Source organism: Dunckerocampus dactyliophorus, chromosome 15 (assembly GCF_027744805.1).
Source record: "Dunckerocampus dactyliophorus isolate RoL2022-P2 chromosome 15, RoL_Ddac_1.1, whole genome shotgun sequence".
Lineage (NCBI taxonomy): Eukaryota > Metazoa > Chordata > Actinopteri > Syngnathiformes > Syngnathidae > Dunckerocampus > Dunckerocampus dactyliophorus.
The window spans coordinates 21,391,666-21,417,242 of record NC_072833.1 but is presented as its reverse complement, the minus strand read 5'-3'; the positions used below and the strand labels follow the sequence as shown (position 1 = coordinate 21,417,242).

General features: G+C 42.3%; 2 protein-coding genes across 6 annotated transcripts in view; both read left to right on the top strand.

Annotated features, from left to right (window-relative positions):
* Window positions 1–19,099, top strand: part of aco1 (aconitase 1, soluble) — a 46,740-nt gene extending 27,641 nt beyond the window's left edge. For all 5 annotated transcript variants that reach the window (XM_054800872.1, XM_054800875.1, XM_054800874.1 and 2 more), the window contains 14 exons: window positions 1–172; window positions 2,325–2,425; window positions 2,697–2,813; window positions 3,675–3,834; window positions 3,908–4,043; window positions 4,139–4,223; window positions 7,091–7,247; window positions 7,857–7,981; window positions 8,065–8,169; window positions 8,315–8,457; window positions 8,530–8,677; window positions 9,431–9,553; window positions 18,087–18,272; window positions 18,347–19,099. In XM_054800872.1, the coding sequence (XP_054656847.1) occupies window positions 1–172; window positions 2,325–2,425; window positions 2,697–2,813; window positions 3,675–3,834; window positions 3,908–4,043; window positions 4,139–4,223; window positions 7,091–7,247; window positions 7,857–7,981; window positions 8,065–8,169; window positions 8,315–8,457; window positions 8,530–8,677; window positions 9,431–9,553; window positions 18,087–18,272; window positions 18,347–18,460 (1,872 nt within the window). In that variant the 3' untranslated portion in view covers window positions 18,461–19,099. The remainder of the gene's footprint in view (window positions 173–2,324; window positions 2,426–2,696; window positions 2,814–3,674; window positions 3,835–3,907; window positions 4,044–4,138; window positions 4,224–7,090; window positions 7,248–7,856; window positions 7,982–8,064; window positions 8,170–8,314; window positions 8,458–8,529; window positions 8,678–9,430; window positions 9,554–18,086; window positions 18,273–18,346) is intronic.
* Window positions 19,100–21,308: 2,209 nt separating this feature from the next.
* paqr9 (progestin and adipoQ receptor family member 9) lies at window positions 21,309–25,470 on the top strand. Its single transcript, XM_054752576.1, has one exon. It carries the CDS (start codon window positions 21,665–21,667, stop codon window positions 22,769–22,771), a length of 1,107 nt encoding a protein of 368 aa, XP_054608551.1. The 5' UTR covers window positions 21,309–21,664; the 3' UTR covers window positions 22,772–25,470.
* The last annotated feature ends 107 nt before the right edge of the window (window positions 25,471–25,577 follow it).

Genomic DNA, 25,577 nt, shown 5'->3' with positions numbered 1-25,577 from the left:
CACCTCCGTCAAGTGGGTGTCGTGGGAAAGTTTGTAGAATTTTTTGGGCCAAGCGTGGCGCAGCTGTCCATCGCAGACAGAGCCACCATCTCCAACATGTGTCCGGAATACGGAGCGACTGCAGCATTCTTTCCGGTTGACGATGTAAGCATCGAGTACCTCAAGCAGACAGGTGAGTTACTATTCGTTTTTGTTTCTTCGTTTAAAATAGTTTTTTGAAATCAAAAGTTGACAGCTGCAAAAAAAAGTATGAGGGGTGCTCATTAAAGCTTCTCCCTAATCCACCATGGATCCATAAGAAAGAAACCGAGTACGGTTATTTGTTTGATGCAATTCAAAACATTTCTGTATCCTATTTATCTATCTATCCATCTATCTACAGACCCTTTCCAAAAAATTTGAATGTCATGGAAAAGTTGTTTAATTTCCATAATTCCATTCAAAAAGTTAAACTTTCATAGATTATAGATTCAGGGCCCACAATTTAAATGATTTTAAGTGTTTATTTGTTTATTTTTACGTAATTTGGGCTTCCAGCTCATAAAACCCACGAAAACAGGAATTCAAAATATTAGAATACTGTGAAGAAATCACCATTTACTTCTCAGTTTTTGCAGGAAAAAAAAGAAAGAAATTAGGATCACATCAAATCAATCAAAATATGGTACTTTCAAAACGATATGTCAATCTTCAATACTTGGTTGGGAATCCCTTTGCCTTAATCACTGCCTCGATGCCACGTGGCATTGAAGCAATCAGCCTGTGGCATTGCCTGGGAGTTATGGAAGCCCAGATTTCCTTGATGCTTGCTGTCAGCTCTTCTTTGTTGTTGGGTCTGGTGCCCCTCATTTTCCTCTTGAGAATACCCCATAGATTCTCAATGGGGTTTAGGTCCGGTGAGTTGGCTGGCCAGTCAAGCACTGTGATGGCATGGGCATCAAACCAGGTTTTGGTGCTTCTGGCGGTATGGGCAGGGGCCAGGTCCTGCTGGATGATGAAATCTGCATCTCCATACAGATCCTCAGCGGAAGGAATCATGAAGTCCTCTAAAACATTCTGGTAGACTGTTGTGGTGACCTTGGATTTAAGAAAGCAGAGTTTACCAACACCTGCACTGGACATTGCACCCCAAATCATGACAGACTGTGGATATTTCACACTGGACCTCAGGCATCTTGGGTTCTGTTCCTCACCCGTCTTCCTCCAAACCCTTGGACCTTGATTCCCAAATGAAAGGCACACTTTACTTCCATCAGAAAAGAGGACCTTGGACCACTGGCCAACAGTCCAGTCCTTCTTCTCCTTGGCCCAGTGGAGACGCTTCCTACGTTGGCTCAGGTTCAAAAGTGGCTTGACCCGAGGAACTCGACAGTTGTAGCCCATCTCCCGGATGCATCTGAATGTGGTGGTTTTTGAAGCTGTGACTCCATTGATATGCTTGGACACAGCACTCTGTGAACAACCAGCCTCCTTAGCTATGAACTTTTGTGGCTTACCCAGCCTATGGAGGGTATCAATGATGGTCTTCTGGCCAGTTGTCATGTCTGCAGTCTTCCCCATATTGAACCGAAATGAGACAATTGAACCAAACTGAAGCAATTTAATGACACCTGGGGAAGCCTGTGCAGGTGATTTGAGTTTCGTAGATGATTAGTGTGTGACACTCAGTTTAAAACATTCATGCCCTGCAAAATTTGGGCTGATTTCTTCACAGTATTCTAATTTTTTGAATTCCTGTTTTCGTGGGTTTAATGAGCTGGAAGCCCAAATTATGTAAAAATAAACAAATAAATACTTGAAATCGTTTAGATTGTGCGCCCTGCATCTATAATCTATGAAAGTTTAACTTTTTGAATGGAATTATGGAAATTAAACAACTTTTCCAAGACATTCTAATTTTTTGGAAAGGGTCTGTATCTATCTATCTATCTGAAAAAAAAAACACAAAAAAACCACTAATACAACTACGAAAATCTGTCACGTGACTTTTGGCACAATCTTACCACTGTCACTTACCACTGTGACTTGGTATTAATTTTCTGCCACACGAATGCACTCTCGTCCACATACACACATGCTTTCAGATTTACACTGCAGTAAGGTTAGAAACACGTTCACAGATTAGAACTTCCGGGATCATTAACTCCCAAGCGAACGTTTGACAACAGTGGTAACAGACAACAAGAAAGAACATTTTTTTTTTTTTTTACGATACAATCTTTTTTATGAGCACCCTGTATACTTGTTAATTACTCTGCACCTTTTGGTATTAATCTAAAAGAGTATTCTAGTAATCTCTTCTTTTTTATATTGTCGGAATTTAGGGCGAGAACCAGAAAAGCTCTCCTACATCACAAAGTACTTGAAGGCAGTGTCCATGTTCCGAGACTACAGCAACGTCACACAGGATCCGGATTTCAGTCAGGTCAGTCGTGATATATATACACTCGTAATATATACACTCCTGATCAACAAGAATTTACATTTTGCTCTGTTGGTTTTTAACGAGGTTCTAAGTAGAGCTTAAAAATGCAAAAAGAAGAAATGGAATTGAGACTTTTTTTTTGAGTAAGCAAAAGCAAAATTCTTGCAATTTTTCAACCGGTCTTAAAATTTTGATCAGGAGTATATACGCATATCCTAGTCGGTGCAGCGCATTAATAACCACTTTTTCTTCTACTCACGTATCTTTTAAGGTTGTGGAGTTGGACCTTAGTACTGTGGTTCCATGCTGTAGTGGCCCCAAAAGACCTCAGGACAAAATTCCTCTTTCCGACATGAAGAAAGACTTTGAAACCTGCCTAGGAGCAAAGGCAAGTTTCACTCATAATGTGAATTTTTTTCATGTTTTCAAGTTTTTCTAAAACTTAGCCGAGATTGCAATCACACAAGGCAATTTAAACCAAAATTCCAGTTCTAGTTCTGTGAGCTCTCTAATCCGGGTTTAAGCAGGGTCAACTCCCTTCCTAAGGCCAGACTTTCTTGGAAGAGGTTGACCTGGGCCTGGGACAATTGTTTATGCACGAGCCCAATGCATGTGTCCGAATCCAGCAACCTGAGTGTGAGCCGACTACTAACTGTAAACCCCAATGTCAAATTGCTAAGCGACATCTATGCTAGTTGACGCATAAGTACAAACCACAGTTGGGGCATGTTGCTCAACTGCAAGGTGCAGTAAAACCCTCTCAAAAAATTATTTTATGGGTGGAGGTGAGTCTATCTTCATGCACAAGTTCAGCCGCCTTCTGCACGACGTTCAATGTCCCCAAGAACCAGATTGACCCAGAACACCCAAATGTTTGCCCCTGTGGGTGGTGGGTCCTAGGATTCGCTGGCCAGCAAGCCTGTCCCCCAAACCTGGGGCCTCATTTATCAAGCGTGCTTATGCACAGATGTGTGCATAAAGAGTTTGTAAGAACATTCCCACGCAGGGCATGGGATTTATCAACTTGTACTTTATGCATAGGAACATACAGTACATAAATTTGGTGGGTGGCATGGTGTTCCTCGCATGGGAGGAGAAACACAGAGACTCTTTATGACCATGTCCGTAAGGCCTGGATCAGTAGCCTCTGACAACCACTGTCATGGATGTTTTTTTTTTGTTTGGTGTATCATTGTACTGGTTAACTTCACAAATGTAACATTTCATAATTGTTTTTGGCTAACTTCAGCAAGGTTTCAAGGGTTTTGCTGTCGCTCACGACTCCCAAAGCTTGACGGTTCCGTTCATTTTTGACGGGAAAGAGTACACATTAAGCCATGGCTCGGTGGTTATCACGGCTATTACCAGCTGCACAAACACCAGCAACCCGTCTGTCATGCTCGGAGCCGGTGGGTAAGCTTTCATCTTTTGTTGTTTTTTTTTTTTGTACTTTCCATTAGATTATGATTTTTTTCCTTCCAGGACTCCTAGCTAAAAAGGCAGTAGAGAATGGCTTAAGTGTGAAGCCTTACATTAAGACCAGTCTATCACCTGGCAGTGGAGTGGTTACCTACTACCTGAAAGAGAGCGGCGTGATGGACTACCTCTTTCAGTTAGGGTAAGTTGTTAAAAGAACAGGCATGGACACCCAAACTGGACTTTTCATTGTCCTTTCCATCGAAAAGTTTCCATCCCTGTCTTCTTACCTTTCAGCTTTGAGGTTGTCGGCTACGGTTGCATGACATGTATAGGCAACAGTGGACCCCTCCCTGAACCAGTTGTAGAGGCCATCACCCAGGTAACGATGGTTTTCACTAGCGGGCTGTCTCCACATGTTTCACGGGCAAGGGTGGCCGCACTTTGGGGCTCAAGGGCAAGCAGAAGCAATAGCAGTCCATGATCACAGATAAGCCCATTATACTTCGTCGAAATGACCACGAGGCAGAGAAGCGTGCGACCCAAAAGTGATTTGTGGACTCGTTTCCAGTCGGTCACGGGTCTTAATCTAGTGCTTTTACTCTGAAGGGCATTTTTTTTCATGCCGTGGGGTGTCTAGATAGGCAAACAGGCAAACTCTTTATTAATCCCCAAGAGAAATTCACATTTCCAGCAGCTCAGCAAAAATGTCGTAATGAACTTAATCACTTTATCACAAAATAAAACAATCAAGGCAAGATGTGAGAGAGAAGAAAAATAACAAAATAGAATAAGAATAAATAAATAAATACGGACCAGATCACGTCAAATTTGTAGTGCAATAATACATAATAATAAATAATAATAATAATAATAATAATAATAATAATAATAATAATGCATAATAAGGTAATAAGTCTAGTCCTGTGTGTGTGTTTTTATCGCTCCCCCTCTGTTGTGTTGAAAAGCCCCATGGCGTGGGGGAGGAATGATTTGCTCAGTCTTTCGGTAAAGCTGGTTGTGATAGTAATCTGCCACTGAAACTGCTCTTCGGTTGGGAGATGATGCTGGTTGTCCATGATGGAACGGAGCCTCCTCAGTGTCCTTTGCTCTGCCACCGATGTCAGGCTGTCCAGTGCCAATGACAGAGCCTGCCTTCCTCACCAGTTTGTCCAGTCGTGTGGCATCCTTCTTGAGGCTGCTCCCCCAGCCCACTACTGCATACAAGAGGGCACTAGCTACCAAAGTCTGGTAGAGCATCTATAGCAGCTTCCTGCATACGTTGAAGGACGCCAGCCTTCTGCCAGCAATAACCCAGCAATGCTTGGTGGAATTCTGTGTCATATAACCTGAACATTGGTATGATTTGTGGTCATATACAGTATGGAATGAGCTTCCTATTGATACCTATAACTGAGATGTTGCATTTGTGATCCAATATGATCCATCATCCATCAAAATTTCAATTTCAAAAGGCACAAACCACATTTAGTTCGAAAAGGTGTTAAATCCATTAAATTCATGAAAAACTAAAATTAAATACAAAAAATACATAAACTGTATATATAATATAATGGCCGCATAGTGGCCTACTAGTTAGCATACTGGCCACACAGTCAGAAGATCTGGAAGACCTAGGTTCGTATCTCCGTTGGGCAACTCTGTGTGAAGATTGCCTGTTCTCCCCGTGCATGCATGGGTTTTCTCTGGGTATTCCGGCTTCCTCCCACATTCCAAAAATATGCATGTTAGGTTAATTAGCGACTCTAAATTGTCCATAGGTATGAATGGTTGTTTGTCTATATGTGCCCTGCGATTGGCTGACAACCATTCTAGGGTATACCCTTCCTCCTGCCCAAAGGTCCCAAAGTCAACTGGGATAGACTCCAGCATACCCCTGCGACCCTAGTGAGGATTAAGCAGCATAGAAAATGGATGGATGGAATATAATGTAACTAGCAGAACAGGATTTTTAAATTATGATGATTATGATGACACTAGGTCCCCAACTTACGAGCACCCGACTAGCGAACACTCACGGATACGAACACAAGCCGACTGGTCTATATTTTATTTTATTTTGCCTTGTAGTCAGTCGCTCAATCAGTATTTATACTGCTACTGTACATGCTTGACCAGTAGAGGGCACTGTGACACTGCGTGTGATTAAAGTTTATGAAGAGTTAATAGGCCTGCTTAATTCTACACCACCCACAGAACACTACCTCTTTTTTTCAATATATCCTCCTCCAACTCCTCCACAACGACGTATGCTCGGCGACTCCTCTGCAAAGGTAAATAACATTTATCATTACGTATTATTATATCACTTTTATTATTGTTTTTTTCATTAATTATCCTGGTTTAATATTACTACTGCATCCAAACTCATATTTACATACATACACATATACTGTACATGTATACAAGTACATGTAGTACCTATATCATTGGTAATATTACCTTTTCCCCTACATAAGAACGGTCGTCTGGAACCAATTGTGTTCGTTAGTTGGGGTCTTAGTGTACTTCAATATGTGAAAAGTTCTCGATGTCAAAAAAAGTGAAAGTGATCCTGTGGAAAAACCTTGCGTCAGTGAAATGTTTCCAACCGTCTTTTGAGAAAAAAAAGCTCTTCATATACTGTTTATCGATAAACTGTGATAAAATTCCAGACAGTTATCACACCATTTCAAAACATAATTAATGTATTAGCATGTGTGTTTGCAGATGTTGCATCTGTGTCGACGTGCTCAGAAGCAGTGGACCGGAGCGCCTACAACAGGCATCGTTTTTGCACCTTGTTGGTACTACTCTGTATTTTCCCGCACTTTTCAGTGCAGTGGCAATACAGTACGGCCGTGCTGACGTTGTTCAGCTCAACATAGGAATTTTACACCAGCTTTTAGCCGAGGATGTGATCCCGGGCAGGTGTGCTGTGTAGGGGGTGACATTCTTTTTAACAATTCTTTAATTTTTGTTGTTATTATTTTTTAAATTGTAGCTGCCCCTGATAGTGTGTCTTATAATGCTATGTTGTTTATTTTACAGTCAAGTATTATGGAAAGGCTATTGATATATCAAGATATTTCTGTGTCTATAAATATGTCTGTGAATGAAGAGCTGGCATATTTTCCCACAAATTTTAACAATGTCATGGTAGTTTGTTTTTTTTCTTTTCATTTTTTCCATGTTTCCAGCTTTGTCCTCCCAAGTGCATTTCATTTTTTACCCGGCTTTGTGTTTTAGGGAGATTTGGTCGCCGCAGGCGTCCTCTCAGGCAACCGCAACTTTGAGGGACGCGTTCATCCCAACACCAGAGCCAACTACCTTGCGTCGCCTCCGCTCGTCATTGCTTACGCGATAGCCGGGACTGTGAGGATCGACTTTGAGACAGAGCCTCTTGGTGAGTAATGTGGGACCTCCAAAGCTCGAAGATTTTGGCGGTTTTTTGGAGAAATTTGCCTCGAAGGTCAAACTAAACTTCATAAGCATAATCCTGTTAGACCAGAGGGATTGTGAGAGGGATCCTAATGATTACCATAAAAATGGCCACAGAAAATGCTAACCGCAGTTTTTTTTTGTTTTGTTTTTGTTTTATTAAGCAGTGGTTAACTTCACCCTGTTCTTATATGGCAGTAGTGAATGCTTAAATTGTTATGTAAAATGTGTTCAGTTATCATAATGGTCCCCGGGCTGTGTTTTACTTCACAGGTGCCACTGTATCGTAATAAAAACATTACTTAACAGTTAAGTTGTTTTATGTGGTTGGGTGGCTTGGGCTGCATTTACACTAAAGTGCAGTTATGTTTTTTTTTTCTTTTTCCCTGCGGCCCACCCACCTTCCTCCCTAAAATACACAAGATCTGGCACAGTGTCATTAACCACCTGCAGAGGGTACCCATTGGAGGAGCGTGGAGCCCCACATACCTGCCCTTGGGAGAGAGGGAGGCAACAGGAAGGGCAAAAACCACCCTTTTGAACTATGCTAACCTTTCATCTTTTTCTTTTTTAGCAATTAACTCAGAAGGGAGAGCGATCTTCCTGAGGGATATTTGGCCCACACGAGAGGAGATCCAGCGTGAAGAGAAAAAGTTTGTAATTCCGTCCATGTTTAGAGAAGTTTACGAGAAAATCGAGGTATTTTATCAGCTAATCCTTTTAGGTTTTTGTTGAATACTAGCTAGACTAAGGTTGAGAGACATGTGAATGATCCATTGCAGAAAGTTAACGAACGCTGGAACTCCCTGGTGGCGCCATCCGACAAGCTTTATCCCTGGGACTCGACTTCAACTTACATCAAGTCCCCACCCTTCTTTGACGGTTTGGTAAATAAACACCTTATTATGGTTCCGTGTCCAAGATATATAAATCTGCTAGGAAAATCTTGAGGTTTCCAACTTCCAAAGCCTATCAATGACTGGTTGATCAGTATCCAACGCTAATTTCATGTTTCATATTTCGTTCATTCAGACCATGCAGTTACAACCTCCTAAGTCCATTGATGGTGCCTATGTGCTGCTAAACTTCGGTGATTCAGTCACGACGGACCACATTTCCCCTGCTGGTAACATCACTAGAAACAGCCCTGCTGCCCGATACCTGTCAAGCAGAGGGTGAGTTACCTATTGAGTATAATTTGTTGTACAAAACACTGTATTGCCTCACATTATGTTATGTATCCACAGTGTAACCCCACGTGACTTCAACTCGTACGGCTCCCGTCGAGGTAATGACGCTGTCATGGCCAGGGGGACGTTTGCCAACATCCGCCTGTTTAACAAATTCCTCAACAAGCAGGCACCGCAAACTGTTCACCTGCCAACTGGAGAAATGGTCAGCAATAATGCTGCTACGCATCTTTACAACTTTGTAACCAAAAATATGACCTTCGTAATTCAAATGTGCAGAAATGGCTCCATTGGTGGCCGTTTCAAGGCATTTTCTCTGAGATGCCGACCCTCCCGATTTCCAGGAGAGAGATGGACTTATTGAAAGGGTCGGCATCTCTGAAAAAGCAGACTCTTGGACCTTCTCTGCTACACATCGGCAGCAGAGAAGCCAACCTTCCTGATTTCCCAGGAATGCCCCAAGTGGGCAGAAATCTATACAGACTGCTAGGAGATCCTTCCCATTCCAAAATGGCAAAGTGGAAGGGCATAGGTGGCAGTAATGAGGGCAGAAAGAAGGCCTAGAGAAATGACAGGGGAGGCCTGCCCCCCTTCTGCGGGCCTGGCGCTGGGAGGTACCGTCTGCCACACAACCCCAGAGAGAGGCACTGCCAATGGGGCCACACAATCTGAACATAACCAAGAATGACCGCCCGGCGTCTGCGCCAATGAACAGTGGGTGGCGGAAATCAGTGCAACTCCTGATAAAATAGCTACATCTCATTCTCTAATTCTACAGTATACTGTAGTGTGCCTTTACTTCACAATATACAGTTGAATTGGAAGGCCCTATCAGGAGTTGTACCCACCTCTGGGGCATTCCAGGAGGGTTGGCATCTCTACCTTCGTTGTGGAGAAGGCTGAGGGTGCTTTCACACTTGGACGTCATCTTAAATTAAGTGTATTTTGCGTTGTCCAGATGGATGTGTTTGACGCAGCTGACCTATACAAGCAGTCCGGAGTACCTCTGCTGATTCTTGCCGGGAGAGAGTATGGTTCCGGAAGCTCAAGAGACTGGGCAGCAAAAGGTCCATTATTACTGGTAAGGATGTCCTTTCAAGTTCCGAGGCTAACTGTGCTATCTTATAATTGTGTGACATAATTCACTAACGTCACACGAATGCTAACTGCAGCACATACTAGTATAATATACAGTCCAGTTTCTTTTTCCCGCAAAATTGCCAGGTTTGCTGCATACTGAAGTACTCAAATGCCTTTTTCTAGTCGGCATGACAGTTTGAGTGTAGGTGGAGTGACAACTTCTCAGGGTATCAGAGCTCTGCCTTTTATAACTGCCTCCTACAGCTGCCACTCCTAGCAAGTGCAACACAACGTTATTTCAATTTAATGCCTCAAAACACCTTGCCTCAACACCTTGCCTCAAAACAAGTGGGAATTCCCAGGGGTATAACGATTCCTTTTAATAACGATTCGATTCGCCTCACGATTTGTGGTTGCGATAAAATTCAAGCACAAAATATATAAGATCTGAAACGATTCAGTAACTTTAAATCGATTCAGTCAAAAATTCAACCAGTCTGACTGTGAAATAAATACCTGGACAGTGCAGGTGAAATTTCCTAGATTCCCGTTGTTTTTTGTAAGGGAATCAGGTAAATTATAAATAATGTCCTGATGATCCTAGGAGCTAAGTTGTCAGAGGGTTTTATGCCCCTTGTAAGGTCACCCACGACGAGCAGGTCCTAGGTGAGGGACCAGACAAAGAGTGGCTCAATAGACCCCTACGATAAAACAAACCATTGGACCACGTTTTCCCTTGCCCAGACACGGGTCACCGGGACCCCCTTCTGTAGCCAGGCCTGGAGGAGGGGCACAATGGCGAGCATCTGGTGGCCGAGCTTACACCCATGGGGCCTGGCCGGGCACAGCCCAAAGAGACAATATGGGGACCTTGGAGTTTAACCCGGTGAACGAGAGGGTAGGTTTACTCCGCCTTCGGGTGGGGGAGGCGGATCCTGACTGTTGTTTGTGCTTATGCGCCAAACAGCAGTTCAGAACACCCGCCCTTTTTGGAGTCTCTGGAGAGTACTGGAGAGTGCTCCTCAGGGGATTCCCTTGTTCTGCGGGGGACTTCAACGCTCATGTTGGCAGCGACAGTAAGACCTGGACTGGCGTGATTGGGAGGAACGGTCCTCCTGATCTGAACCAGAGCGGTGCTTTGTTATTGGACATCTGTGCTTGTCACAGATTGTTGATAACAAACACTATTTCAAGCATAAGGGTGTCCAAATGTGCACATCGCACCAGGACACCCTAGGCCGCACTGCGATGATTGACTTTGTGGTCGTATCATCGAACTTGCGGCCATATGTTTTGGACACTCTGATGAAGAGAGGGGCAAAGCTGTCAACCAATCACCACCTGGTAGTAAGTTGGCTCCTATGATGGGGGAGGATGGCAGTCTGACCTGGCAGGCCAAATGTATTGTGAGGGTCTGCTGGGAACGACTGGCAGAGTACCCTGTCAGAAGGAGTTTCAACTCCCACCTCCGGGAGAGCTTCGACCATGTTCCGAGGGAGGTGGCAGACTTTGAGTCTGAATGGGCCATTTTCCGTGCCTCCATTGTCGAGGCAGCTGATCGGAGCTTTGGCCGTAAAGTGGTCGATGCCTGTTGTGGCGATAATCCCAGAACCCGTTGGTGGACACCAGTTCGGAGAAGGCATTGGACGGCTTCTAAGAGATTCTGGACCACCATCCGGCGTCTCAGGAGGGGGAAGCAGTGCACAGTCAACGCCGTGTATGGTGGGGATGTTGTGCTGCTGACCTCGACTCGAGATGTTGTAGATTGGAGGAAAGAATACTTCTAAGACCTCCTCAATCCCACCGACACGTCTTCCTATGAGGAAGCAGAGCCTGGGGACTCCACGGTGGGCTCCTATCTCTGGGGCTAAGGTTGTCAAAAAGCTCCTTGGTGGCAGGGTGGATGAGATCCGCCCGGAGTTTGTTAAGGCCCTGGATGCTGTAGGCGTGTCATGGTTGACATGACTCTGCAGCATCGCGTGGACATGGGGAGCAGTACCTCTGGATTGGCAGACCGGGGTGGTGATCCTCCTTTTTAAGAAAGGGCCGGAGGGTGTGTTCCAACTATCGTGGAATCACACTCCTCAGCCTCCCTGGTAAGGTCTATTCAGGGGTTCTGGAGAGGAGGATCCACCGCATAGTTGAATCTCGGATTCAAACCAGTCTACATGTGTTTTTTAGACTTGGAGAAGGCATTCAACCATATTCCTCGAGGAATTTTGTGGAGAGTACTTCAGGAATATGGGTTACCGGACCAGCTAATTCAGGCTGCTCGTTCCCTGTATGACCGGTGTCAGAGTTTGGTTCGCATTGCTGGCAATAAGTCGGACCCGTTTCCAGTGAGGATTGGACTCCGCCAGGGCTGCCCTTTGTCACCAATTCTGTTCATTATTTTTATGGCCAGAATTTCTAGGCGCAGTCAGGGGCTTGAGGGGTTCCGGTTTGGTGGCTGCAGGATTGAGTCCCTGCTTTTTGCAGATGATGTGGTGCGCTGCCTTCATCAAGCTGTGAACTTTTTTTCGGAGGCTAAATTAACATATTCCTCAGAAGATTTTAACTACATTTCATCTGCTGATAGATATAAAAGTATATTTATATCCTACATACCTTTTAATCTTGTTCTAAAGCTTTGATCCAGAATCTGAAAGGCTTAAAGCTGGACTTAACTTTCAAAGCCCTTGTATGACTCAATGTGGTCCAATGCTTAGTATAAAGCGTGGCGATGACATCACGGGCAGACTGAATAGAGCATAGCGTCCGAGGTGTAGGGCGTTCAGAGTCACGCTTTACAGGTCTTCCACCAGATGTCGCTAATGTTGCTTTTCATTGAAGCACCAATGCTCTGAATCTGTTCCGGCACAATTTGAAGGAAAGCCTCAAAGCTTCATGAGGCATCACCCGCCAATCTCTAAACTATATAGAACAAAACATAAAATAGTAAGCAGAGTGTGGGCAATGATTTGTTACATGACATGATTTATTATTTGTACAAACATTGTACAAAGTAATTCATGATTTGTGAAAAAGTGGCTAGTGAAAATGGGACATTGTGCTTCCTTTAACAGTTGCAGAAGAGATCATTTGAAAATGTTCAATTTGAAAAAAAACTTGCACTTACAGCACTAAAAGCACTTTAAAAAGCATTTATTTTATTAAGTTTACTCACCGGAAATTACGATACATGTAGCGGAACCCTGTCTTTCAATGTTTTTTTTGTTTCTCGCCACATATCAAGCATACAGGCAAGCCAGGATCATTGTCAGAGAAGAAAAAGGAATCTGTCCGTGCAGAATTAACAACTAAAAAATTTTCTTCTGTGAAGTTCTTTTTTGGCGGGGATATATTAATGTATTACCTTACCGCGGGAGCAAAAGACGTCTCTGTCATGTCTCAACGAACGCAGGCAGGCAATTACCTGCTTCCCCTCCCTTACTCGCGCTCATCCAATCACCAGTCAGAACTCAGCTGACGCCTGTCCTAGATGGACCAAATCAATATGAACACACTTACAACAACACGTCCTCCTTACCACCAATAACATCCTCAGCGATGTGCATACACAAACTTGCATACACCAAAATTCAGAACATAAATGTTACAACACCCAACAGAATGTTACAGTACCTGATAGGCTAACCACCATGTTTCCCAGAATCCATGACAGAAAATAGTTCTGTGCATTACGTGTGATGGCAAGAGATGGCCTTGCCTCATTTCCAGACAGCCTTTCCCAATCTGCGCTGTGTTCATTATCATTACAATCAGCACTTGCTTACGCGTAGTCGAGAAACCATTGTGAATTTGTAATTATTTTTGTTATTGCTAGTGCGCGTTATAAGACGCACACACGCGCATGTATTGCAGCACGAGGTGAGACCAGCAACCTTAAGTCAAGAACTTCATTTTCTGTTGTTAAATAAGGTTTAAAAACATTGCACATTTCTTATGACACAAACCAAAAAGCCCTGTAGCTATAAAAGCAAGGGTATACCGGCGCCACGAGGCCAGCAGCTCGTTTTTCTCTTAGGCCACTGCACAATGTAGAAATAAAAAAAAATTGTAAAATAGGGCAAAAGGCAACAAGGAAAAATAGGTGTGGTTTTTTTTGTTTTTTACTGTTTTTACAAAATAACAAAAATATGTAAATGTAGTGCCGTCCCCCCCTCCTAAATGTAGCACAACCAGTTAGTGTGGTGTGCACATGCTGCAAAGTTTTTTTGTATTTCAATGTGGACGAGCTATTACACTCCTGATCAAAATCTTAAGACCAGTGGAAAAATTGCTAGAATTTGCATTTTGCACATTTGGATCTTAATGAGGTTTTAAGTAGAGCTACAATATGCAAAAACAAGAACGGGGAGTGAGACAAACAGTACTTTGAAAAAGTAATTTATTGAAAACAACAGTTACACTGAAATAGGTTTATCAGCTGATCAAAAGTTTAAGACCACAGGCTACAAAAGCCCAAATCTGCTCAAAATGTTCATTTTGTGTCAGGCATTCACACTGTCATGCCCTCATGATGGCTAAAGCTAAGAAGCTTTCTTTTTTTGAACGTGGTTGGATTGTCGAGCTACATAAGCAAGGCCTCTCGCAGCGTGCCATTGCTGCTGAGGTTGGGTGCAGTAAATCTGCCATTCCACATTTTTTTAAAGATCTTGAGCATTATGGAACAAAAAAAGCAAGTGTTAGACCCAAAAATTCACACCTGTGCTGAGCCGGAGGATCCAATTGGCTGTCTATCAGGACACAGGGCGGTCTTTGACCCAAATTAAGGCCCTTACTGGCGCCGACTGCAGCGTAATAACCATCAGACGGCATCTGCGGGAAAAGGGTTTAAAAAAACAAAAAATGAATTCAAAGACCTCGTCTCCTTCAAGGCAACAAAACTGCCCATTTAGACTTTGCCAGGGAGCATCAAACATGGGACATTGAAAGGTGGAAAAAAAGTTGTATTCTTTGATGAGGAAAAAAATGTAACCTTGACGGTCCAGATGGCTTCCAACATTACTGGCATGACAAGGAGATCCCACCTGAGATGTTTTCTACCCGGCACAGTGGAGAGGGATCCCTCATGATCTGGGGTGCTTTTTCATTCAGTTGTTGGGTCGTTAAACGGATGCAGATGTTGCAGCGGGCATCCCTCGTGACTGAGGGCCCTCGTCTGTGTGGTAACAGCTGGGTTTTTCAACAGGACAACGCTGCAGTTCACAATGCTCGCTTGACCAAGGACTTCTTCAGGGAGAATAACATCACTCTTTTGGACCATCCTGCGTGTTCCCATGATTTAAATCCCATAGAGAACATTTGGTGATGGATGGCAAGGGAAGTTTATAAAAATGGCAATCAGTTCCAGACAGTTGATGCCCTTTGTGAAGCCATCTTCACCACTTGGAGCAATGTTCCCATTAGCCTCGGAAACACTTGCATCAAGCACGCCCAAAGCAATTTTTGAAGTGATTTACAAGAACGGTGGAGCTCCTCATTACTGAGTCCTACTAAGAACATTTTTTGTTCTGATTTGGAGAGATTTGTGTTATTTTTTGAGCGATGGTGTTAAACTTTTGCTTCGCTGATAAACAGCCCATTTCAGTTTAACTGTTGTTTTTAATAAATTACTTACTTACTTACTGGTCAACTGGTCTTAAGGTTTTGATCAGGAGTGTAACATCTTTATGTACTTTGCAATTCTCGTTCATTTGCCTCTGATTTTCCAGTATGGATGTGAAATGGGTCTCAAATTGCATTCATTATGGTAAAGTCTTAAATTAGACTTGTTGAAATCTGCACAGACTGTGTGTATGTGTGTATGTACCAGGAAAGAAAATGTTATCAAACTACGTGAGAATATCTACAGGCTCTGTTTTATTAGCACAATGGCTATCATGACTCCCACTTGTCAAAGACTGGTGGAGGTTATCTGTACACTTTCACACCTCGTCTTACACGTATACCGGGCCACTCCACTGCTTGTATTGGATTTATGGAGGAAATGCATGACACAAGAAAGCACTTCTTGTCTTTCACTTTTAATGCGTATGTGTACCGCATTTTTTTAAGACAATTCGTAGACATTTTTTAAAACTCCAGAGTAGGTGAAAATCTGTGTTTTTAAAAATACGTCTTTGTGTGGACATGACCTTAGCCACAAGGTAATTCACCATGTAAGATGGTTGTACAGTAGCCCGCTCTTATTAACAAAATGTGCGCTCTTATTAACAAAATGTGTTTACGTTTTCTTTTAATTTTACACAAATACAGGAATGGCTCAAAAAGGCCTACAAGTATTTAAATTATTTCGAAGTAGGCCTATGCATATATGCTGCATTTCTGTTGTAAAAAAATGTTGAAAAGATTAAAACTTCTTAAAAGTTTAGTAGCTGTGTAATGTTTGCGGCGGCTTTAGGCACTGTCCACACAGGAACTTTCTTGGACGTTTTTGGTAGGTTGGAAAAAAGTTGCGTGCACACTGTGCTGGATTAGTAAACACTTGCATCCTGTCAGGAACGAATCACTGTATAAAAACGATGTAATACACAAGGAACACCTGTGTGTGCCGCTGCAAACAGACACGCAGACGAAACCACGTGACACACCTAACTATAGAAGAAAAATAAATCCTACGGTTTCGAAGGCTCATCTAGACTTACGACGAAGTGGAATTACTTATTCGATTCATTCTGTGAGAACGTCGACTGGGGACAGTCATGTGCGTCGAAGTATTCGGATATTATGTTGGCTTGTAGTCAAAGCTCACTTCTGGTCACGTGATGGCGACGAGGTGGCGATGGGTCTGTGACGTCATTGTTTTTGTGAAACAGTGGTTCGGCTGTCTATATGGAAATGAAAGACTGTTTTTCTTTACTGGAAGAAGAGCTAAAATGGCTTTTTTGATGGTAAAGGTTGCTGACCCCTGCCCTAAGGGTACGCATACCTCACACAACCTCGGCGTTAGGACAGTATACCACTTTGCTGGAATCTGTATCAAAGGTACAACAACATGAATAGAAGCAGTTCCTACTGTTAAGGCTTAAAGGGTCACTGACATGATATAGCAACTTTGCTTAAATATGTTATATATTGTTTGTAATTATGTTCTACATTGTTTTTTGAAAGCGAACGGCTAATTTGCAAAAATGACATTTATAGTACAAGGCGCCATCTATGCCTCAGCAAAGCATAATTTCCGGAAGTGGGATAAGCAGAGGAACACCTCTCAACTACACAAACATATCGGGTATGAGACAGAGGATGTTTACAGTGACTATAGCGAAGATTGGAGCGATGTGTCAAAAGTTTTCAAGGAGAAAAAAAGAGAAAAACATTTGGGGATGAAATAGAGAACTTGCAAAATATTGACTTAAGCCTTAAAGACATGAGATTGGTCGCCTTCAAAACACAGAATGGTAAGTGTAAATTACTCTGGAGTTGCTTATCCTTGAATTATTGTTTTAAATTGGCTTATTAGTGAGCCTAAAGGGGTCTTTGATTTATTTTATATTTTGCAAGCCCCCCACCCCTCCAAAAAAACATACATATCTCTGTGACATGATGTTTATATAACATATTAACAGTTTTTTACAGCCTTGTTGCTATGGTAAAACTACCTACTGTATGTCCTCCATGTTATCTACTGTATGTCCTCCATGTTACCTACTGTATGTCCTCCATGTTACCTACTGTATGTCCTCCATGTTACCTACTGTATGTCCTCCATGTTATCTACTGTATGTCCTCCATGTTACCTACTGTATGTCCTCCATGTTACCTACTGTATGTCCTCCATGTTACCTACTGTATGTCCTCCATGTTACGTACTGTATGTCCTCCATGTTATCTACTGTATGTCCTCCATGATATCTACTGTATGTCCTCCATGTTACGTACTGTATGTCCTCCATGTTACCTACTGTATGTCCTCCATGTTACGTACTGTATGTCCTCCATGTTATCTACTGTATGTCCTCCATGTTATCTACTGTATGTCCTCCATGTTACGTACTGTATGTCCTCCATGTTACCTACTGTATGTCCTCCATGTTACCTACTGGTATGTCCTCCATGTTACGTACTGTATGTCCTCCATGTTACCTACTGTATGTCCTCCATGTTATCTACTGTATGTCCTCCATGTTACCTACTGTATGTCCTCCATGTTACCTACTGGTATGTCCTCCATGTTACCTACTGGTATGTCCTCCATGTTACCTACTGTATGTCCTCCATGTTACGTACTGTATGTCCTCCATGTTACGTACTGTATGTCCTCCATGTTACCTACTGTATGTCCTCCATGTTATCTACTGTATGTCCTCCATGTTACCTACTGGTATGTCCTCCATGTTACGTACTGTATGTCCTCCATGTTACCTACTGTATGTCCTCCATGTTATCTACTGTATGTCCTCCATGTTACCTACTGTATGTCCTCCATGTTACGTACTGTATGTCCTCCATGTTACCTACTCTATGTCCTCCATATTACCTACTGTATGTCCTCCAGGTTTTGTAGCTTTTATTTTTTTTTCCCAAAGGGCATAAAGGCAGTTCTTGCCGAGAGCTACGAGCGCATTCATCGGAGTAATCTTGTGGGAATGGGAATCATCCCACTCGAGTATTTACCGGGGGACACCGCTGAAAGTCTAGGCTTGACAGGAAGAGAGCGCTTCACCGTCACCATTCCTGAGCAAATCACCCCAAGAATGATCGTCGCTGTGACGGTAACGTTCAGACTCTTATATATCGAGGTGATGTTTTTGTAAAATATTTGTAAAAAAGATTTTCTTCTTAACAGCTTGACACGGGAAAAACATTCCAGGTACGGATGAGATTTGACACTGATGTGGAACTAGCATACTTCCACCACGGGGGAATCCTCAACTACATGATCCGCAAGATGTCGGAATGAGAGCGAGTGAATGTATTGATTGATGTGAGATAAAATCCACCAAATTTTAACTCTAACAGTTTTTCGTTGTGTGCTTTTATGAGATCTTTCCGACTGACCTCTTTCTTGGAATTGCTTCTCCTCCTGAAATACTCCACACAGCAACATAAAACCTTCTTGAAACGTGACCCTGCCATGTGGACTGTGGAATTACTTCTTTTCGAGTTCTGCCACTTTCTTGGTCAGTTACGGGTCTCAGGTTGCGCCGTGCGGTCCAGGTGTGTCGATGTCGCCATCCTGTCATTTTCCTAGTTTAAATTCAGAGAGTTTTGCTGCCATCTTCTGCCCAATTCTAGAAGGAACACCCTTCCTTTGTGTGAAGGAGGTATGTGCAAAAACATGCTCAAACATGTGAGTTCCTGATATTGGCCAGCTCAGTTTGCAGTCACAGAGTCGTGCCAAATTTGAGATTGCTTCTCCTTCTGAACCACCACATGCAAAAACATGAGAACTGTCAAAGACTGTGGAATTTATTTCTTAGCAGTGCACTGCTGTGAGAGATTTCTGGTTGTGCCGTAACTTTGAGGTGTGTTGACAGAAGTCACCATTCTGTCATTTATTGCCAGACCTGCCAGCTCTCCCGGATTCTGCAGGAGATTCCTGGAAATTGCCCTCGTCTCCTGAATTTTGATGTTTTATACAGACAGAATTTGTCTTAAGTTTGTCCATCAAATTGCGAAAAGAATAAATATTCTGCGAATTTGTTGTGTTGAGATTGCGATCGAAGCAGCATTGAAGACAACTAATAATAAAGAGGTATTCCTGGTGGCTAGCTCTAAAGCTAGCATCCAGCTGTATGCCACGTTTGAGTGCACAGAGTGGTGAAGCTAGCTAACATACTGCATCAATCATATCGTCCTCACAGATAATCATCAGCAGGTATGCCGACATCAGACATCAGACTGAGCCATTGTACATTAGTGATCGCATCGAATTGGCTTCCAAGCAGATTAAATATTACCAGAAGTACAAGGATGACTGTCATGCCATGTGTTCACACATTCTGCACAGTTTACAGTGTGGATACAGTATATCTACAAAGAGCAGGGGCAAAATTATATAACCCAACATATCGGCTCTGATAAACATTACGACATCACAAAAGCTAAAAGCGTTATGAAGGAGATCCATCTTTTTCCGGCAGGTTCATGTACTAGAGTTTCATTTCTTTATTTATTTTTTTTCAAAGAAACACTCGTACATTAGTCTGTGTTTACAAGGAAGATATAAAATGTAATTATGAATTCCCATACGTCGTCAAATTAATAATAACAATAATAGGCCTAATGGTGCAAAGCAAATGCGTATGCATTATTTGAATTGTCAGTCCCACTACTAAAAGTTTTAAAACTTTTTAATACTCTAATTTATACCAATAAAAATGGGCTTCAAAATTGTCTACAAGCCATGCAGCAGCAGCGGTCTGTTCATCTTTCAACTCAAATCTATACAGTGTTCTAAAACTAAATCGTTACCAGATGACTAGCAAATAATCTTTGTGGGATTAAATCTGAATGGCGGTGCTGTCCATGGATTGTGCATCTTTGTACATGGAAGCGCAAAACGTTCTCATATCAGGTGAGTTATTTGTTTTGTGCTAATATCTGACTTGCTAGCTTTCTTTAGCTGCATTGCTAATGTTTTAATGAGGCATGGTTATGGCAAAAAATTTGAAAATGTTATTTTGAAAGTTTACCTGTATACCCGGATTTAATTGATATGTATGTATATACTCTACCATAGAACAATATATTTGGCATTTTTATTAATTGCAAAATGTATTAAGTTCAAACCTTAGCTCACTAGACGACTTGCGTGAAAATGGTATAAATAAATAAATAAACGACGACTACTTTTATTTTGAAAGCAAAAACTGGAAATGGCCGTGTTACCGTGCGCTTGTGGGGTCAAGTGTGTCCTATTATTCAATGTCAAGAGACTGTATGCGGCACCACTGTAGCGGCATTCAATGAAACGTTTCCTGTGCATTCCCTTTTAAATGGGAGATAAAACTCTTTTTTTAACGACGTTGAAGTTGGCTTCCGATTCGCACTTAAGGGGAAATTTAAGGTGAAACGGACGTATGCACGAAATTTAAGGTGGAACGGTCGGCGAAGGCACGAAATTTAAGGTGGAACGGAAGTATTGCGCAATGGTGTGTGTCCTGATTTTGTGTTTTTTTTGTAACACTTCTAATGTGAAAACATTTTAGGTAAGACCTCGCCTTTACCTGACGTTCACTATTGTGTTTGTGAAACTTTTATTTGATATGTGAAAATGCACATATTTAGACGCCTCTTTAGCACCCACTCCATATTAGACCTGGTCCACATTAAAAAAACACACAGGGCTCAGATTTGTCAAACTTTGGAGTCTGTAGATTAATCCAGTCCCGATTTGAGAAGTCTGAGCCTTGTGGTTTTTAAAGTGGACCAGTATGGACTAGAGCTGGAAAATATAGAGAAATTTACCTTTATTGGATTTTCACACATAGAATAAAGGTTTCACAAATCACAAACTGTGCTTTTATGAACCCCCAAGGTCTGTAGATTACTCCAGTACAGGTTTGAGCCTTGTGGTTTTAAAGTGGATCAGGTCTAATAGAGAGTGGGTGCTACATAAGCGTCTAAATATGTGCCATGATTACATTTTCACATATCAAACAAAAGTTTCACAAACACAATAGTGAACGTCAGGTAAAGGCGATGCCTTATCTAAAATGTTACAAAAAAGACAATCGGGACACACTATCACGTAATACTTCCGTTCCACCTTAAATTTCGTGCCTACTCGGACCGTTCCACCTTAAATTTCCTCTTAAGTGCGAATCGGAAGCCAACTTCAGCGTCGTACCCCACGGACGGTGCGATTCTAACGCGGTGAAGCAAGAACAGGAAGACAAGGCGATCCGTGACCTGACAGTTTCCCCACCCCCCAACCCCTGGACCTCTCTTCAGTACAGGACGGGGTTGTTTCTTGAACGTGTTTTTACTCTTTGGACTATAGACCGGCAAGATTACACAACCTCTGATGGGAATAAAGGTCCCAAAAAAAGGGGGCAACGAGTCTGGAAGAACCATTAATATATTTTCATATTGAGATCAGTGGTTCCCAAACTGTGGGTCAGGGGCCCAATTTGGACCGGAAGGACATTTGTATTTGTTTATGCTACTAAACAAATTTTTGGGAATAATTTTGCAGTCCCCCGCCACCATTATGCTTCTTAACTGCGATCATCCTTTAACTCTTTTGAGTTATTCAGACGTGCCGCCCCGTGTCATCGAGAACTTCATCCTCACCGGATACCGTTTCCCCAACTACAGCTTCCGGGATTGCATCCTTTCGGCGTTCCGGCCCACCAATGAAACGGGTAACTTCTGGACGCACTTCCTCCCCGTGTTTGTGTTTGCGTACTACTTCGCCGAGGTGTTTGACTGGGAGGGGGTGCCGTCCGGGGATCATCCATTCTTCTACCCGCTTTGGAACTACTTCCTGTGTGTTTCCTCTCTGCTGATGTGTAGCAGCTTGGCCCACTTGCTTAACGCCATGTCGGTGGTGGTGAGAGAGGTGTGCTTCTTTGTGGATTACGGGACCATTAGCGCCTACACGGTTGGATCATCCTTGGCGTATCACTACTACATCCACCCCAGGCCAGGGGTAGTTGAGACTAAGGGGAACACCACCCACAACGGGGTCCTGGAATCTTCAGAGTTTAAACTGTTCTTTGAAACCCTTTACATCCCGAGCGCTTGTGTTGTGGCGGTTATTTGCCTCCTGTTCTGCTGCAACACACGCCAAAAGTGGAGGCACCACCGCTACATTATCCGTACCCTTGTGTTCCTCCTCCCGTTTCTGGTGTCATCCACACCCATTTTTTATCGCCTCATCCAATCACCGTACTCCACTGCATCAGTCTTTTTTTATCGCCACTGCCTCTGGCTGCTGGCATCAGCCGTGTTCAACATCAGCAAGGTCCCCGAGAGGTTGGCGCCGGGTCACTTTGACATCTGGGGTCACAGCCACCAGTGGTTCCACTGCTGCACATTTTTATCTATCCTTGACGAGTTACACATGATCAAGTCAGAGGTGAGGGTCATCCTGGTCGGCTCCGCAGCCCTGCCGCCTGGCCCCACGGTGGCGGCTACGTATGGGGTCATGCTCTTTCTGCAGACGACCATCTTGTCAATTATAGTAGCTTTTTCTTGGCATGCTAACTGTATTTATGGACCTCTCAGGGATCAACTAGCAACGAAACAACAGAAATGTCACTGAGTATTTTAGGCTTTATCCATATGTAGAATGTTGAATAAAAACATTAAGCCACAATGTTTTCCCCTGATGCTGTACTTTTAGCCGCATGCCACTTATGATCAATAGGTAGAGTGCATTTGCAATTTACTGCAAGCCCTCTTTCCCTCAACCTCAACACACACTCCCACAACTGTTGTGTTTACAAATGTTTTTTTTTCAATTGAAAACCATATACAGTCATCTCTTGCTTTTTTGTTGTTTTTTTTACATTTGACTTTATGTACTTTTTTCTTTAATTGCAGCATGTTCCAAAAAAGAAAATATTATGCAACTTGGGTCCTCAGTAGGCAGCTCGGGACCCACATTCCACCAACTGAAGCTTTTTATTTGGCCCGCCCTTCAACTAAAGAAGTGCTTGTACATGGATACTTCCTTTGCTCTGTAGGGGGCAACAATGAGGTGTAAACATTGCAAAGAAGTGCAGTAGAAGAAGATGGCTTGCATTTAAACATACATGGCCCTAACAACAATGAAAATTTTATTTTTTCACAGCAACTGGACTACAAAACCTGCATATGCCGGACATGGAGTGGGTAAACTGATGTTTAGTTTGTCCACAGTAAAAAACTGTTTCAAAGGAATATAACCTGCATAGGCACTTTCGGATGAAACGTCAAGACTTTGATGCAGTCCATCTGCTCACACACACAAATTCAAAACTGAAAGACAGCTATGAAGGCGGATTATTGTCTCTTGGCCTTGCTTTGTGATGCAACTGTTTTTTGCACTTTTAATTTTGTTGAAATACTGCTACTTATTTTTATTTGATACACTTATACTGCGGTGATGCAACTTAGTTTTGTTAAATGCACTTTTGCTGTTATACTAAAACAGCTTTGTTAAAAACACAGAGTTCAATGTTTGTGGAATGCTATGTTTGAAAGTCATATCACTTAAAATGTGGTTACTCGGGTTAATGAACAGCAAATGTCCGGCCCACGGGCCAGTGTTATGATTTGAATGACACTCTGGGCTGACCGAGGAACCCCCCCACCCCCAGCACAAATTCACACACCTAATTAGGTCTTGTCTTTACAAAGACAAATATTTTATTATGAAAAAACTGTAAGTTATACATTGCCACAAAAGATACACAATATAATAGAATATGAACAGATATGCAAAAAAATAAATACAACACAAATATAATGACATTCCTTATTTTTTTTATTTTCTGCAGTGCACAAATCCTTCAAATACAGGCCCTCCTTCCCTCAACCTCAACACACACTTCCAGAACTGTTTTTTTTTTCAATTAAAAACAATCAATCCCTCATTACGAACCCTTTTGCGGTCCGTACATCGCTCCCTCACTCTCACGGTTTTTCAAAAAATAATTAATTAATGCTCACTCTTTTGCAGTTCACTATGGCCTAATAGTAAAAAAAAAATATTGAAAGCCAATATGTAGTATAATACACTGGTCACTAGACCAGTGTATGATCTCTTACATTGCAGAGACATTGCCTTACATTACATTAGCTTAACTTGCACTGCATGGAGTCAGCCATGGATGCAGAGTGAAAGACAGTTCTCCCATTCCATGTGGAAGTGGTACGTTTTTTGCTTTTCACTTTGTCCTTCTTCCCCACTAAATTTCAAACCCTTTCTTATAAAGTAAATTAATTGGAATCCAGTTAGCTTGGTAGCTTGCTACACTTAAAAGCGGCAGCTGTCTCTTCTGTCCTTGCAGTGATCCAGTAGCCTGCGCGTAAGACTTGCACAATGTGGTGTAAAGTAACATCATAGTGAGGATGGACAGTAGAATGACGTGCCCACATTATGTTCGACATACTACAACAACAAGGAACTTTCCCAATGCTAACGTGTGAGCTATTATGTATTATTCATTATCTGTCCCCTATATTAGGTAATATGTGTGTAACGGTGGCTCTAATAATGGTAAAACTGTATTTAGAAGGTCATAAACAGGTTTTCTATGCTCCAACTACGAAATATTTCTAAATATTCAAGTTTATTAATATTGAATGCTACTTTGCGGAAAATCACTTATCACGTCTGGGTCTGGAGCCAGTTTAACCGCGATATACGACAGCCATACATGTATGCACAGTCATACATTAAAAAAGGCACTGTAAGAACAAATATAATACAATAACTATAAATAAGCATCTCTGAGGACACAAACAAACTTCTTGGGATATTTTCTCCACTAACTAGTGTTTTTGAAGTATTTGTGATGGCAGCATCTTCCATTACCCTCATTAGTTGGAAAAACAAAGTTAGGTGGTACTTTACTCGGTCCTCTGTCAACCAGAAACATTGTAATTGTGTCCATCAGAAATGAACGGCAGTGAGGCGTCTGTTTACATATGTCTGTTATGATCTTAGCTGGTTGTATTTTAGTAGCAGCAGTGGTTATTTGGTAGCGTGGTGACGAGACGTGCGTCCTTGTCGATTTGTGTCACCTACCGCTACTGTGTGTGCAAAAACAGCAGTTTTTAGTGTTGTAATTGTCCAAATATGTGTCCCTTTTGAAAGAGTGTAGTGTCTTTGGACCAAATAACCCATTATTAATGCATTTTGTCATTTAATATACATGTTTTACACTACATCCTATTAAATGATGACATTTATGATGTATGGTGATGTGACCATGTCGAAAATCGCCATCTTTGAATGAAAAGGTAGCTATTTTTCAACCCCTTAAACAGTGACATTTAGTATTTATGGTGACGTTTTCAAAGTGCCATTACAAGTATTTCTGCTGCAAACCAGGCATGCATAGGCTTGTTTGTCCTAGATT